The 14490-nt window shown below is 31.2% G+C and overlaps 1 protein-coding gene across 1 annotated transcript in view; it reads left to right on the plus strand.

Annotated features, from left to right (window-relative positions):
* Positions 1 to 14490, plus strand: part of LOC143250361 (plexin-B-like) — a 170116-nt gene that overhangs the window by 137107 nt on the left and 18519 nt on the right. Inside the window, exons 28-33 of the mRNA XM_076500805.1 lie at positions 251 to 526; positions 6722 to 6892; positions 7644 to 7887; positions 8388 to 8527; positions 9775 to 9908; positions 10264 to 10323. Of these exons, the coding sequence (XP_076356920.1) occupies positions 251 to 526; positions 6722 to 6892; positions 7644 to 7887; positions 8388 to 8527; positions 9775 to 9908; positions 10264 to 10323 (1025 nt within the window). The remainder of the gene's footprint in view (positions 1 to 250; positions 527 to 6721; positions 6893 to 7643; positions 7888 to 8387; positions 8528 to 9774; positions 9909 to 10263; positions 10324 to 14490) is intronic.

The raw sequence follows: 14490 nt of genomic DNA on the forward strand, positions 1-14490 counted from the left end.
TGTTGTTGGCATGACTTTACCTTTTATAGACACAAACAAAACACATAGACAGTACTGTATTAGCGTAAACATTAAGAATTAGACATTAACAGACTACGTACTAGTGATTGGACAATGTTTTAAGCTGTTTAATTTTGACTGTTTCATCTGCTTACATTTACTATTTTATTTATTGTTTATTGCTCATAACCTTTGTGCTGCTACGTTGTGTGTTTGTTTTTTCTGTAAAAGTTTAATTTGGTCATTTCAGTTATGTACAGTTCGTAGTCCAAATCAGATGATTTGTCCATCTCCAACCATAAAAGATGAGAATTTCTTCGATCAAGAAGATGTGAAAACTCTTGAGCCTGTTGACCAACTTAAATACAGATTAAGTTTTTTAATGGATGATGTTAAAAAACTGTTGAATCTACAGGAACATTTTCCAACACTTCATTCAGACATTATTTATGTTCCAAACCCTCAGTTTCTTCGATTCAAGAATGATGGAATCAAACAATACAAAGGGGAACCCTTAGTGATTGAGGTAAGCATTAAAAGCAAACTTTGACATTTTTGGGAAACTTGTAGCTTCCATTTCAATTTTTAAAATGAATTAATGTTTGATAATTTTCCTATTACCATAATTTATAATTTCTGACCCTTTATCTTCTGTTGTGGAAGGTTTGTGAATATGTTCTAAAATATTTAAATACTTTGTGATAATGTTAGACCCTTTTGCTTCTGGTTTTTCAAACTATTGATAAAAATAAGTGAGTTTCAATATAAAATTTGAGGAAACAATGACCCTTTTGTCTATCCAGGCCACTCTATTTACTGCATTAATTTTAAAAGAACAACAACACAAAGTCAGCTCGCATCATTCAAATGTGCATTGAGATTCTCCTTTAAATCCTCTTAATCCACAACATCTGAAGCCATCTCTTTCTGAAGGCTAATAATCCTGTTAGATAAATAAAACTGTCTTAGCTTAGGATGACTTCTGCACTGCCAAAGTTATATTTGTGTTCCCTACTCCTACCATTCTCACCTTTAAATTTGAAAATAGATAATGCACTAACACTGCTAATTCCCAGCTTCATAAAATTAGCATTGTCGTTAAAACGGTCAAATTATTTTGGTTTAATTCATTTTGTTTAACATAGTATCACTAAATTGTCCAGTGTTGTTTTAAGAGTAAATTCATTTTTAAATAAGTTCTGTTTCAACTCTTGTAGTCAACACTGTGAAAAGTTGTAATATGTATACATAAAACTAAATTAACTGTAATATTTTATTATTAGTGGTATAGTATAGTGAGATTAAATAGGTAGTTTTTAAAATAGTTTCACAAATATGTCACATTATCTAATCACTTAGGAGTAATTGAAAATCTTGAATCTTTTCAACATTATCGTTTTTCTGAAACTGTTGATATGAAATATTTATAAATAACAAAAATAGTATCTTCTAAAACAGTTATAATTCCAAGGTTCTTAGTCTTCATCTATTGTAACTTGTTTAACTGTTTATTTCTCATTTCTGTAAGGGTCTTATTATTTTGAAACCCATTTATATGCTTAAAATGTATAAAATCTAATTTAGAGAAAGAACTTTTTTCAAATGCTCCAACATATTTTTTTCATTTCTTTTATGAATGTCTCTCTTAACCTTAATTCAGTCTTCAATTCTAATCTTAAATCACTACTCTTATGAAATCCAATAATATCCACTAAATTAGAATGTAAAATTTAAGGAACTTGGAAATAAATTTATACGTTGTCAGTGTTTCAATAATTTAAGAAAAGAATATTTCATTAGTTTTAAATTTCTTTACAATATTATAATTATATTGTCTTTGAATAATCTGAACCAATGAAACATTTCTTGGAACTTGAGCTTGAGCTTAATAATTAAAGCGCATACACATAATATTCCATATAATCATAAATCTTTAAAATTATTACAATTTACTTACCATTCAGGACTTTCACATTTTTGAAAGTTCATAAAATGAGTGATAGGTGAGATTGAAAGAAACATGCAGCTGCACAAATTGCAACTTGAGTTGTACTACAATAATTAGTGACCATAGTAAACTGTGAATATGATAGTTTTTTCATGTGCTCATGATCACAGTACATTTCTAACATTAGCATAAAGTTTTGAGATGAAATTGGACCTATTGGTCCACCTCAGCTGTTCCATCTTCTAAAATAATTTTCAAAAAAATATTAAAGCTAACCCTTATCATTCATTTACTTAACAAGTTTATTTCTTAAACTCACTTAAATTTACTGCCTTAACAACATCTCAAAGCAATGCATTCCAAAGGCCAACCACCCTGCTTGAAAAATGAAACTGTACTAGCTTAAGATGACTTCTACTCTTCCAAAATGTATGCTTGTGTTTCCTAGTCTTACTAGTCTCTGTGGTAAGTATGAAAAACAATGATACATCAACATGATCAATTCCCTTGATAATATTAAACATATCAATCAGATCCCATCAAAATCTTCTTTTGTTAAGAGAAAACAATTTGAGAGACTTGAGTCTCTCCTTATGTGACAACCCTTCCATCCTAGGCACCATTCTAGTAATCCTTCTATGAATCCTTTCCAACAATTCAGTGTCTTTCTTTAAGTGAGAAGCTTGAAACTGAATACAATACTCCAAATGTGGCCTAAACTTGTACAATGAAATTATAACCTCTTTAGACTTGTATTCGATATTTCTATTGAAATAACTTAAAATCTTATTTGCCCTCCCACCAACAATAGCAAATTGTTTGGATAACTCAAGAATAATGAACCATTACACCAATATTCCATTCTTCATGATACTCTTAAGGTTATTCTCATCGAAACTATTCTTATAATTCATATTATAACCTACATACATTGTCTTGTATTTATTATAATCAAAACTCATCTACCATTTATTTATCCAACTCAGTAAATGATCTACACCCTTTTGTAAATCATCAATATCCTGTTCACAGGCAGCAACACTCAAGACCTTAATATCATCTGCAAATTAAAGTAATTTATCGACTGTTCCTTCATCTATGCAATTGATGTAAATCAAAATAGCAGTGATCCTGAGACTGAGCCCTGAGAAAACCCCATTTGTGGCATGAATCCAGTTTGACTGAACTCCATTTCTAACAATCTTTTACTTTCTTCCTTCTATCCAATTTGCTAACTTATCCTCTACGCCTATAGAGATCATTTTTAAAAGTTTTTTATGTGGTACTTTGTCAAATCTTGCAACTCCAAATACACCTAAACTTCACACTTATTCTCATGTACGTAAGCAGTGTTTGTATACCCATTATGGTTACTTCATTAGTCCACTCAAGAAAAACTCGTCTCTCACTGTGTGGTTACTAACAAGTTCCTGTTAGAATTCCAAGAAATAAACTCTACTCATGAAGATAAAAAACAAATTCAAACCTTTTGCTTGCAACAAAAGTATGAGAGTAATTTATATTTATTATAGTTTGATATTCATATAAGGCAAGATAAATTAATCTTCACTGTAATTTCTGAACTAAATAAGTTAACATTGAACTTTCACTACATTTTCATTTTTAGAAACCTTAAAATATTAGGTGTTTAAAATCATCAATAAATCTCATAAATTTGAATTTGAAGTGTGTGTATCTGTGTTTTTATATACATAATAATGGTTAATTAGGTTAAATATAAAATACATTAAGGATTTGTACTAACTCTCATTCATAATACCATATCAAAGCAAAATACCCCATACTTGATTAATGAATACTTTATTATACAAAATATAACATTTTTCTGTTTATGTTTCCAATGGTTGTATTTTGCAACACATTTTTTGAACTTGTTTAGGGATATTGAACTGTTCTGATTGTACAATCCTAAAACAACTAAACTTGTTTAGAGGTATTGAACTGTTGTAATTGTACTACACTAAAATAACTAAACTTGTTAAGGGATATTGAACTGTTGTAATTGTACTACACTAAAACAACTAAACTTGTTAAGGGATATTGAACTGTTGTAATTGTACTACACTAAAATAACTAAACTTGTTTAGGGATATTGAATTGTTCTGATTGTACAATCCTAAAACAACTAAACTCGTTCAGGGATATTGAATTGTTCTGATTGTACTGTACTAAAACAACTAAACTCGTTCAGGGATATTGAACTATTCTGATTGTACTGTACTAAAATAACTAAACTCGTTCAGGGATATTGAATTGTTCTGATTGTACAATCCTAAGACAACTAAACTTGTTTAGAGGTATTGAACTGTTGTAATTGTACTACACTAAAACAACTAAACTTGTTAAGGGATATTGAACTGTTGTAATTGTACTACACTAAAATAACTAAACTTGTTCAGGGATATTGAATTGTTCTGATTGTACAATCCTAAAACAACTAAACTCGTTCAGGGATATTGAATTGTTGTAATTGTACTACACTAAAATAACTAAACTCGTTTAGGGATATTGAACTATTCTGATTGTACTGTACTAAAATAACTAAACTTGTTAAGGGATATTGAATTGTTCTGATTGTACTGTACTAAAATAACTAAACTTGTTAAGGGATATTGAATTGTTCTGATTGTACTGTACTAAAATAACTAAACTCGTTTAGGGATATTGAACTATTCTGATTGTACTGTACTAAAATAACTAAACTCGTTTAGGGATATTGAACTATTCTGATTGTACTATACTAAAATAACTAAACTTGTTCAGGGATATTGAACTATTCTGATTGTACTGTACCAAAATAACTAAACTCGTTTAGGGATATTGAACTATTCTGATTGTACTGTACTAAAATAACTAAACTCGTTTAGGGATATTGAACTATTCTGATTGTACTGTACCAAAATAACTAAACTCGTTTAGGGATATTGAACTATTCTGATTGTACTGTACTAAAATAACTAAACTCGTTTAGGGATATTGAACTATTCTGATTGTACTGTACCAAAATAACTAAACTCGTTTAGGGATATTGAACTATTCTGATTGTACTGTACTAAAATAACTAAACTCGTTTAGGGATATTGAACTATTCTGATTGTACTGTACTAAAATAACTAAACTCGTTTAGGGATATTGAACTATTCTGATTGTACTGTACTAAAATAACTAAACTCGTTTAGGGATATTGAACTATTCTGATTGTACTGTACCAAAATAACTAAACTTGTTTAGGGATATTGAACTATTCTGATTGTACTGTACTAAAATAACTAAACTCGTTTAGGGATATTGAACTATTCTGATTGTACTGTACCAAAATAACTAAACTTGTTTAGGGATATTGAACTATTCTGATTGTACTGTACTAAAATAACTAAACTTGTTAAGGGATATTGAATTGTTCTGATTGTACTGTACTAAAATAACTAAACTTGTTAAGGGATATTGAATTGTTCTGATTGTACTGTACTAAAATAACTAAACTCGTTTAGGGATATTGAACTATTCTGATTGTACTGTACTAAAATAACTAAACTCGTTTAGGGATATTGAACTATTCTGATTGTACTGTACCAAAATAACTAAACTTGTTTAGGGATATTGAACTATTCTGATTGTACTGTACTAAAATAACTAAACTCGTTTAGGGATATTGAACTATTCTGATTGTACTGTACCAAAATAACTAAACTTGTTTAGGGATATTGAACTATTCTGATTGTACTGTACCAAAATAACTAAACTCGTTTAGGGATATTGAACTATTCTGATTGTACTGTACCAAAATAACTAAACTCGTTTAGGGATATTGAACTATTCTGATTGTACTGTACTAAAATAACTAAACTCGTTTAGGGATATTGAACTATTCTGATTGTACTGTACTAAAATAACTAAACTTGTTCAGGGATATTGAACTATTCTGATTGTACTGTACTAAAATAACTAAACTCGTTTAGGGATATTGAACTATTCTGATTGTACTGTACCAAAATAACTAAACTCGTTTAGGGATATTGAACTATTCTGATTGTACTGTACTAAAATAACTAAACTCGTTTAGGGATATTGAACTATTCTGATTGTACTGTACCAAAATAACTAAACTTGTTCAGGGATATTGAACTGTTCTAATTGTACTACACTAAAATAACTAAACACGTTTAGGGATATTGAACTATTCTGATTGTACTGTACCAAAATAACTAAACTCGTTTAGGGATATTGAACTATTCTGATTGTACTGTACTAAAATAACTAAACTTGTTCAGGGATATTGAACTATTCTGATTGTACTGTACTAAAATAACTAAACTTGTTTAGGGATATTGAACTATTCTGATTGTACTGTACCAAAATAACTAAACTCGTTTAGGGATATTGAACTATTCTGATTGTACTGTACTAAAATAACTAAACTCGTTTAGGGATATTGAACTATTCTGATTGTACTGTACCAAAATAACTAAACTCATTTAGGGATATTGAACTATTCTGATTGTACTATACTAAAATAACTAAACTTGTTTAGGGATATTGAACTATTCTGATTGTACTGTACTAAAATAACTAAACTCGTTCAGGGATATTGAACTATTCTGATTGTACTGTACTAAAATAACTAAACTTGTTCAGGGAATTTTCATTTACTTACAGATAATATCCATTAATTTGGTTTTGGTTGTTTATTGCATTAGATATTTTCTGTATTAAGACACATTATTAACTTACTGCAACTTTATATTACAATAGGGTAGTGGCCTCTTGCTGGCTGCCTCAGAATCAGAAGTGTCAGTGAAAGTTGGAACTTGTACCTGTAACTTAACATCACTTACAATGACTCAATTAGTTTGTCTACCTCCAAAAGACCAGCCTTCCACCAGTGATAATCAAAGATCTAATACTGATCTTCCTCTAGTTGTGGTAAGTTTATATTATTTGTTACTAATTGTAGGTGTTAGGTGCCTCGATGTGATCAACTGAATAAAACCATACAAGAAAATGGTGTAATTTTTGAACCTGTTAAGTATTCTTTCTTTATACACATAGAATGATGTGTATAAATAAGTGAGTTTAATTTTCGACAGATAATATTAGCTTTATTTTCATAGTGAGAGGAAATTGTGGATTTTAACAACCACGAAAACACTGAATCTTTTTGATGAAGCAGTTGGTGGGTTATTTAAGTTACCCAAAACATCATGCACCAGTTTTCTCATTCAGATTCGGTGCCTCCAAAAACAACCTTTATCATCTGTATTTAATACCATTGTATGTTGTAATGTGTATTTTCTTATAGCAAAACCACATCTGGCTATTTGCTGTGTTCACTGAGGGGAATTGAACCCATGAGTTTAACAATGTAAATCTGAAGGCTTACCACCATCTCACTAGGTGACTGATATTATTGAAAATAATAAATTGTATTTTCTTTAAATCAGGATCCTCATGAATAAATAATCTGCCAGTTATCCCTAAGTTATTTTCTTAAGTTATGACTAAATAATCTGCCAGTTATCCCTAAGTTATTTTCTTAAGTTATGACTAAATAATCTGTCAGTTATCCCAAAGTTATCTTTTTAAGTTATGACTGACTAATCTGTCAGTTATCCCTAAGTTATTTTCTTAAGTTATGTAAGATTTAAAATATTTTGTAATTTTTCATTATTCTCAGGTGAATATTGGGGAAAATCTGCAATATGAAATTGGATATTTACGCTATGAGGTGACCAAATTATATGAATTTCCAAGAGAAGTAATTTGGGGTGTTGCAGTAGGTGGTGTGCTGCTGATAATTCTTAGTGTAATTACACTTCTTACTCTACGTTACAAAAGTTCTCAAGCAGAACAAGAGTATAAGAGTATCCAACTACAGATGGACACTCTGGAAAACAGCGTACGGTCCGAGTGCAAGCAAGGTGAGAAGTTTAATAAATTAGTTGAAACATATAAATTGACTATTTAATACCTTAGTACAGTATTTCTCAATGTATGGGAGCGTGAGTAATTAGAGTCAGTAGTAGAATAATATAGAATCAAGTATTTTAATATATTTTTATTAATAAAAATAATAAGTAATTATTACAATACATGTAGCATCTTAATGTGTATCCATGTATTATATCTCATCACTTAACTCACTCTTTCTCTCAGGAGAGCTTGCCAGAACCCATAGTTATTAAAAGGGGACATGGATGACAAAAGTTTAAAAAAAGCTACATTAATATATGCATATAATTTTTGTCTGAAAAGTAAAAAAGATATGGAATAGATAAATAACATTTTAGTGGTTATAGTATCAGTAGAATACATCTGTGTGTTCTTGCATTTCATATAAAATTTTAAAACTACTATATTATAAAGATATGATATCAGAGTCCTTAAAATAAAATTAATTATAGTATTCTTAATTTTACAGCTTTTGCAGAACTTCAGACAGACATGACAGATATAACTAGTGATCTCCAAGCTTCTGGAATCCCAATACTTGACCACAGGACTTTTGTTGTAAAAGTATTTTTTCCAGGAGTTCATGGACACCCATTATTACAAACTAACGTAAGGATATCGTTGTTTCTTATTTACACTGAAAACAAATATGAATTTCTTTTAATGTACATTTAATATTAACTTTGAAATGTATTTGCTTCAATTGAATCTCAAATCACATTAATATCCAGTTTCCAGTTTCCTTAACAAATATTCAGATTTTCCTTTGCTGAATGATAAGATTTTTTTTGTATAAGTTCTTAAAACTTTTCAGCTAAGGATTTGAAACCTTTCCAAAATTTAGCTTCAGTAGTCTTTATTTCAAAAAAGAAACATAAAAAGTTACATTTTTATAATCTTAAGAACAGATTACATTATTAACCAACAATGCTGTTTTCAGGCTTCAGTTTGTGAATCAGGTAACCTTCTTTTGTATAGAGTTTTTTCATCATTAGTTATAGTTAAAGCCTTAAATAAATTAAATGTGGTGGGTATGTCACGGTTTCTTAGGATGTGTTTGACTGTTCTGGATTTGGTGGGTGACCTAACATTTGACTGTTTTTATATGTATTATAAGTTTCATTTTTGTAGACTTCTGTAATACATATAACAGAACACTAAAATTTTAGGTCAACCATCAAATCCAGTATATTCAAACATGCCCTAGGAATTTATGATGTAGTCAACTCAATTTGTTTAGAATCTTATCTGTAGCCAATAATAATAGAGGTCTCTGTATATGTTACTCTTCTGATTCATAAAGTGAAGTCTGAAGTCACATCAATGGTTCAACAAGAAAATGATTTTTTTTTTAGTATCAGCTTCTTTCTTCATTACAGTAGCTATCCATTCTTTCCTCTTATTGTGTTTAATTAATAAAGTCACAGTTCATATTCATGTTTTCCTTGTAATATTTTGTTTTCTATATATAAAGGCACAGTAGATATTCATGTTTTCCTTGTAATATTTTGTTTTCTATATATAAAGTCACAGTTCATATTCATGTTTTCCTTGTAATATTTTGTTTTCTATATATAAAGTCACAGTTCATATTCATGTTTTCCTTGTAATATTTTGTTTTCTGTATATAAAGTCACAGTTCATATTCATGTTTTCCTTGTAATATTTTGTTTTCTATATATAAAGTCACAGTAGATATTCATGTTTTCCTTGTAATATTTTGTTTTCTATATATAAAGTCACAGTAGATATTTGCTCTTTTCTCTTATTCAGAATCTCTTGCCTTCCTTGTAATAACTTTTATAAACAGTCACATTAGATGTTTATGCTTTACTTGTGATGGTTTGTAATTCTAGGTGAAGTCAAATGGATTTTGTAACAACTATAACGCTGCAATGAATCAATTCCAACTACTCTTGCTCAACAAAACCTTTCTCATTACTTTTATTGGAGTGTTAGAAGCACAGAAGACATTCACAATAAAGGACAGGTCAGGGGGCAGTCTTTTAACAGCGAGTGTTTTCTTTGTTCTTTATGCACACTGTTTCTTTTTGTACACACTTTCTCTTGATAACTTAAGGTGTAAGCATATTGTTGAAATATTTAATACACCGTATTTACTTATTTAAAGAATATTAAAAGTAATAAACAGTACTTGTTTGATTACAAAGACGTTATTACATGTATACTACTCAAACTGTTTTATTAAATAGTTTATATTATAGCGTATATAATGTGTATGTGCAATGATTCTTCTTATCAAGAAGTAGATAACTTAATGTTTGTGAGACAGAATGAACTTTATTAGCACGTCCATTTTTCATTTTAACATAATAAACTTACAGGGTCAATGTAGCTTCATTGCTGATGATTGTACTAATGGAGAAGATGGAATATGCTACTGAGTGAGTAACATTACCTCCTAATGTGTTGTGTAAAATGATCATGCTACTGAGTGAGTAACATTACCTCCTAATGTGTTGTGTAAAATGATCATGCTACTGAGTGAGTAACATTACCTCCTAATGTGTTGTGTAAATAGAACGTGTTACTGAGTGAGTAACATTACTTCCTAATGTGTTGTGTAAATAGAACGTGTTACTGAGTGAGTAACATTACCTCGTAATGTGTTGTGTAAATAGAACGTGTTGCTGAGTGAGTAACATTACCTCCTAAAGTGTTGTGTAAATAGAACATGCTACTGAGTGAGTAACATTACCTCCTAATGTGTTGTGTAAATAGAACATGCTACTGAGTGAGTAACATTACCTCCTAAAGTGTTGTGTAAATAGAACGTGTTACTGAGTGAGTAACATTACCTCCTAATGTGTTGTGTAAATAGAACGTGTTACTGAGTGAGTAACATTACCTCCTAAAGTGTTGTGTAAATAGATCATGCTACTGAGTGAGTAACATTATTTCCTAATGTGTTGTGTAAATAGATCATGCTACTGAGTGAGTAACATTACCTCCTAAAGTGTTGTGTAAATAGAACGTGTTACTGAGTGAGTAACATTACCTCCTAATGTGTTGTGTAAATAGAACGTGTTACTGAGTGAGTGATGTTACTTCCTAATGTGTTGTGTAAATAGATCATGCTACTGAGTGAGTAACATTACCTCCTAATGTGTTGTGTAAATAGATCATGCTACTGAGTGAGTAACATTACCTCCTAATGTGTTGTGTAAATAGAACGTGTTACTGAGTGAATGATGTTACTTCCTAATGTGTTGTGTAAATAGATCATGCTACTGAGTGAGTAACATTATTTCCTAATGTGTTGTGTAAATAGAACGTGTTACTGAGTGAGTAACATTACCTCATAATGTGTTGTGTAAATAGAACGTGTTACTGAGTGAGTAACATTACCTCCTAATGTGTTGTGTAAATAGAACATGCTACTGAGTGAGTAACATTACCTCCTAAAGTGTTGTGTAAATAGAACGTGTTACTGAGTGAGTGATGTTACTTCCTAATGTGTTGTGTAAATAGATCATGCTACTGAGTGAGTAACATTACCTCCTAATGTGTTGTGTAAATAGATCATGCTACTGAGTGAGTGATGTTACTTCCTAATGTGTTGTGTAAATAGATCATGCTACTGAGTGAGTAACATTATTTCCTAATGTGTTGTGTAAATAGAACGTGTTACTGAGTGAGTAACATTACCTCCTAATGTGTTGTGTAAATAGAACGTGTTACTGAGTGAGTAACATTACCTCCTAATGTGTTGTGTAAATAGAACGTGTTACTGAGTGAGTGATGTTACTTCCTAATGTGTTGTGTAAATAGATCATGCTACTGAGTGAGTAACATTAACTCCTAATGTGTTGTGTAAATAGATCCTGCTACTGAGTGAGTAACATTACCTCCTAAAGTGTTGTGTAAATAGAACGTGTTACTGAGTGAGTAACATTACCTCCTAATGTGTTGTGTAAATAGAACGTGTTACTGAGTGAGTGATGTTACTTCCTAATGTGTTGTGTAAATAGATCATGCTACTGAGTGAGTAACATTATTTCCTAATGTGTTGTGTAAATAGATCATGCTACTGAGTGAGTAACATTACCTCCTAAAGTGTTGTGTAAATAGAACGTGTTACTGAGTGAGTAACATTACCTCCTAAAGTGTTGTGTAAATAGAACGTGTTACTGAGTGAGTAACATTACCTCCTAATGTGTTGTGTAAATAGAACGTGTTACTGAGTGAGTAACATTACCTCCTAAGGTGTTGTGTAAATAGAACATGCTACTGAGTGAGTAACATTACCTCCTAATGTGTTGTGTAAATAGAACGTGTTACTGAGTGAGTAACATTACCTCCTAATGTGTTGTGTAAATAGAACATGCTACTGAGTGAGTAACATTACCTCCTAATGTGTTGTGTAAATAGAACGTGTTACTGAGTGAGTAACATTACCTCCTAATGTGTTGTGTAAATAGAACATGCTACTGAGTGAGTAACATTACCTCCTAATGTGTTGTGTAAATAGAACGTGTTACTGAGTGACTAACATTACCTCCTAATGTGTTGGGTAAATAGATCATGCTACTGAGTGAGTAACATTACCTCCTAATGTGTTGTGTAAATAGAACATGCTACTGAGTGAGTAACATTACCTCCTAATGTGTTGTGTAAATAGAACGTGTTACTGAGTGAGTAACATTACCTCCTAATGTGTTGTGTAAATAGAACGTGTTACTGAGTGAGTAACATTACCTCCTAATGTGTTGTGTAAATAGAACGTGTTACTGAGTGAGTAACATTACCTCCTAAAGTGTTGTGTAAATAGATCATGCTACTGAGTGAGTAACATTATTTCCTAATGTGTTGTGTAAATAGAACGTGTTACTGAGTGAGTGATGTTACTTCCTAATGTGTTGTGTAAATAGATCATGCTACTGAGTGAGTAACATTACCTCCTAATGTGTTGTGTAAATAGAACGTGTTACTGAGTGAGTGATGTTACTTCCTAATGTGTTGTGTAAATAGATCATGCTACTGAGTGAGTAACATTACCTCATAATGTGTTGTGTAAATAGATCATGCTACTGAGTGAGTAACATTACCTCCTAATGTGTTGTGTAAATAGAACGTGTTACTGAGTGAGTGATGTTACTTCCTAATTTGTTGTGTAAATAGATCATGCTACTGACTGAGTAACATTAACTCCTAATGTGTTGTGTAAATAGATCATGCTACTGAGTGAGTAACATTACCTCCTAATGTGTTGTGTAAATAGAACGTGTTACTGAGTGAGTGATGTTACTTCCTAATGTGTTGTGTAAATAGATCATGCTACTGAGTGAGTAACATTACCTTTTAATGTGTTGTGTAAATAGATCATGCTACTGAGTGAGTAACATTACCTCCTAATGTGTTGTGTAAATAGAACGTGTTACTGAGTGAGTGATGTTACTTCCTAATGTGTTGTGTAAATAGATCATGCTACTGAGTGAGTAACATTATTTCCTAATGTGTTGTGTAAATAGATCATGCTACTGAGTGAGTAACATTACCTCCTAAAGTGTTGTGTAAATAGAACGTGTTACTGAGTGAGTAACATTACCTCCTAAAGTGTTGTGTAAATAGAACGTGTTACTGAGTGAGTAACATTACCTCCTAATGTGTTGTGTAAATAGAACGTGTTACTGAGTGAGTAACATTACCTCCTAATGTGTTGTGTAAATAGAACATGCTACTGAGTGAGTAACATTACCTCCTAATGTGTTGTGTAAATAGAACATGTTACTGAGTGAGTAACATTACCTCCTAATGTGTTGTGTAAATAGAACATGCTAATGAGTGAGTTACATTACCTCCTAATGTGTTGTGTAAATAGAACGTGTTACTGAGTGAGTAACATTACCTCCTAATGTGTTGTGTAAATAGAACATGCTACTGAGTGAGTAACATTACCTCCTAATGTGTTGTGTAAATAGAACGTGTTACTGAGTGAGTAACATTACCTCCTAATGTGTTGTGTAAATAGAACATGCTACTGAGTGAGTAACATTACCTCCTAATGTGTTGTGTAAATAGAACGTGTTACTGAGTGACTAACATTACCTCCTAATGTGTTGGGTAAATAGATCATGCTACTGAGTGAGTAACATTACCTCCTAGTGTGTTGTGTAAATAGAACATGCTACTGAGTGAGTAACATTACCTCCTAATGTGTTGTGTAAATAGAACGTGTTACTGAGTGAGTAACATTACCTCCTAATGTGTTGTGTAAATAGAACGTGTTACTGAGTGAGTAACATTACCTCCTAATGTGTTGTGTAAATAGAACGTGTTACTGAGTGAGTAACATTACCTCCTAATGTGTTGTGTAAATAGATCATGCTACTGAGTGAGTGACGTTACTTCCTAATGTGTTGTGTAAATAGAACATGCTACTGAGTGAGTAACATTACCTCCTAATGTGTTGTGTAAATAGAACGTGTTACTGAGTGAGTAACATTACCTCCTAATGTGTTGTGTAAATAGAACGTGTTACTGAGTGAGTAACATTACCTCCTAATATGTTGTGTAAATATAACATGCTACTGAGTGAGTAACATTACCTC

Source organism: Tachypleus tridentatus, chromosome 5 (genome assembly GCF_004210375.1).
Source record: "Tachypleus tridentatus isolate NWPU-2018 chromosome 5, ASM421037v1, whole genome shotgun sequence".
NCBI classification, from domain to species: domain Eukaryota; kingdom Metazoa; phylum Arthropoda; class Merostomata; order Xiphosura; family Limulidae; genus Tachypleus; species Tachypleus tridentatus.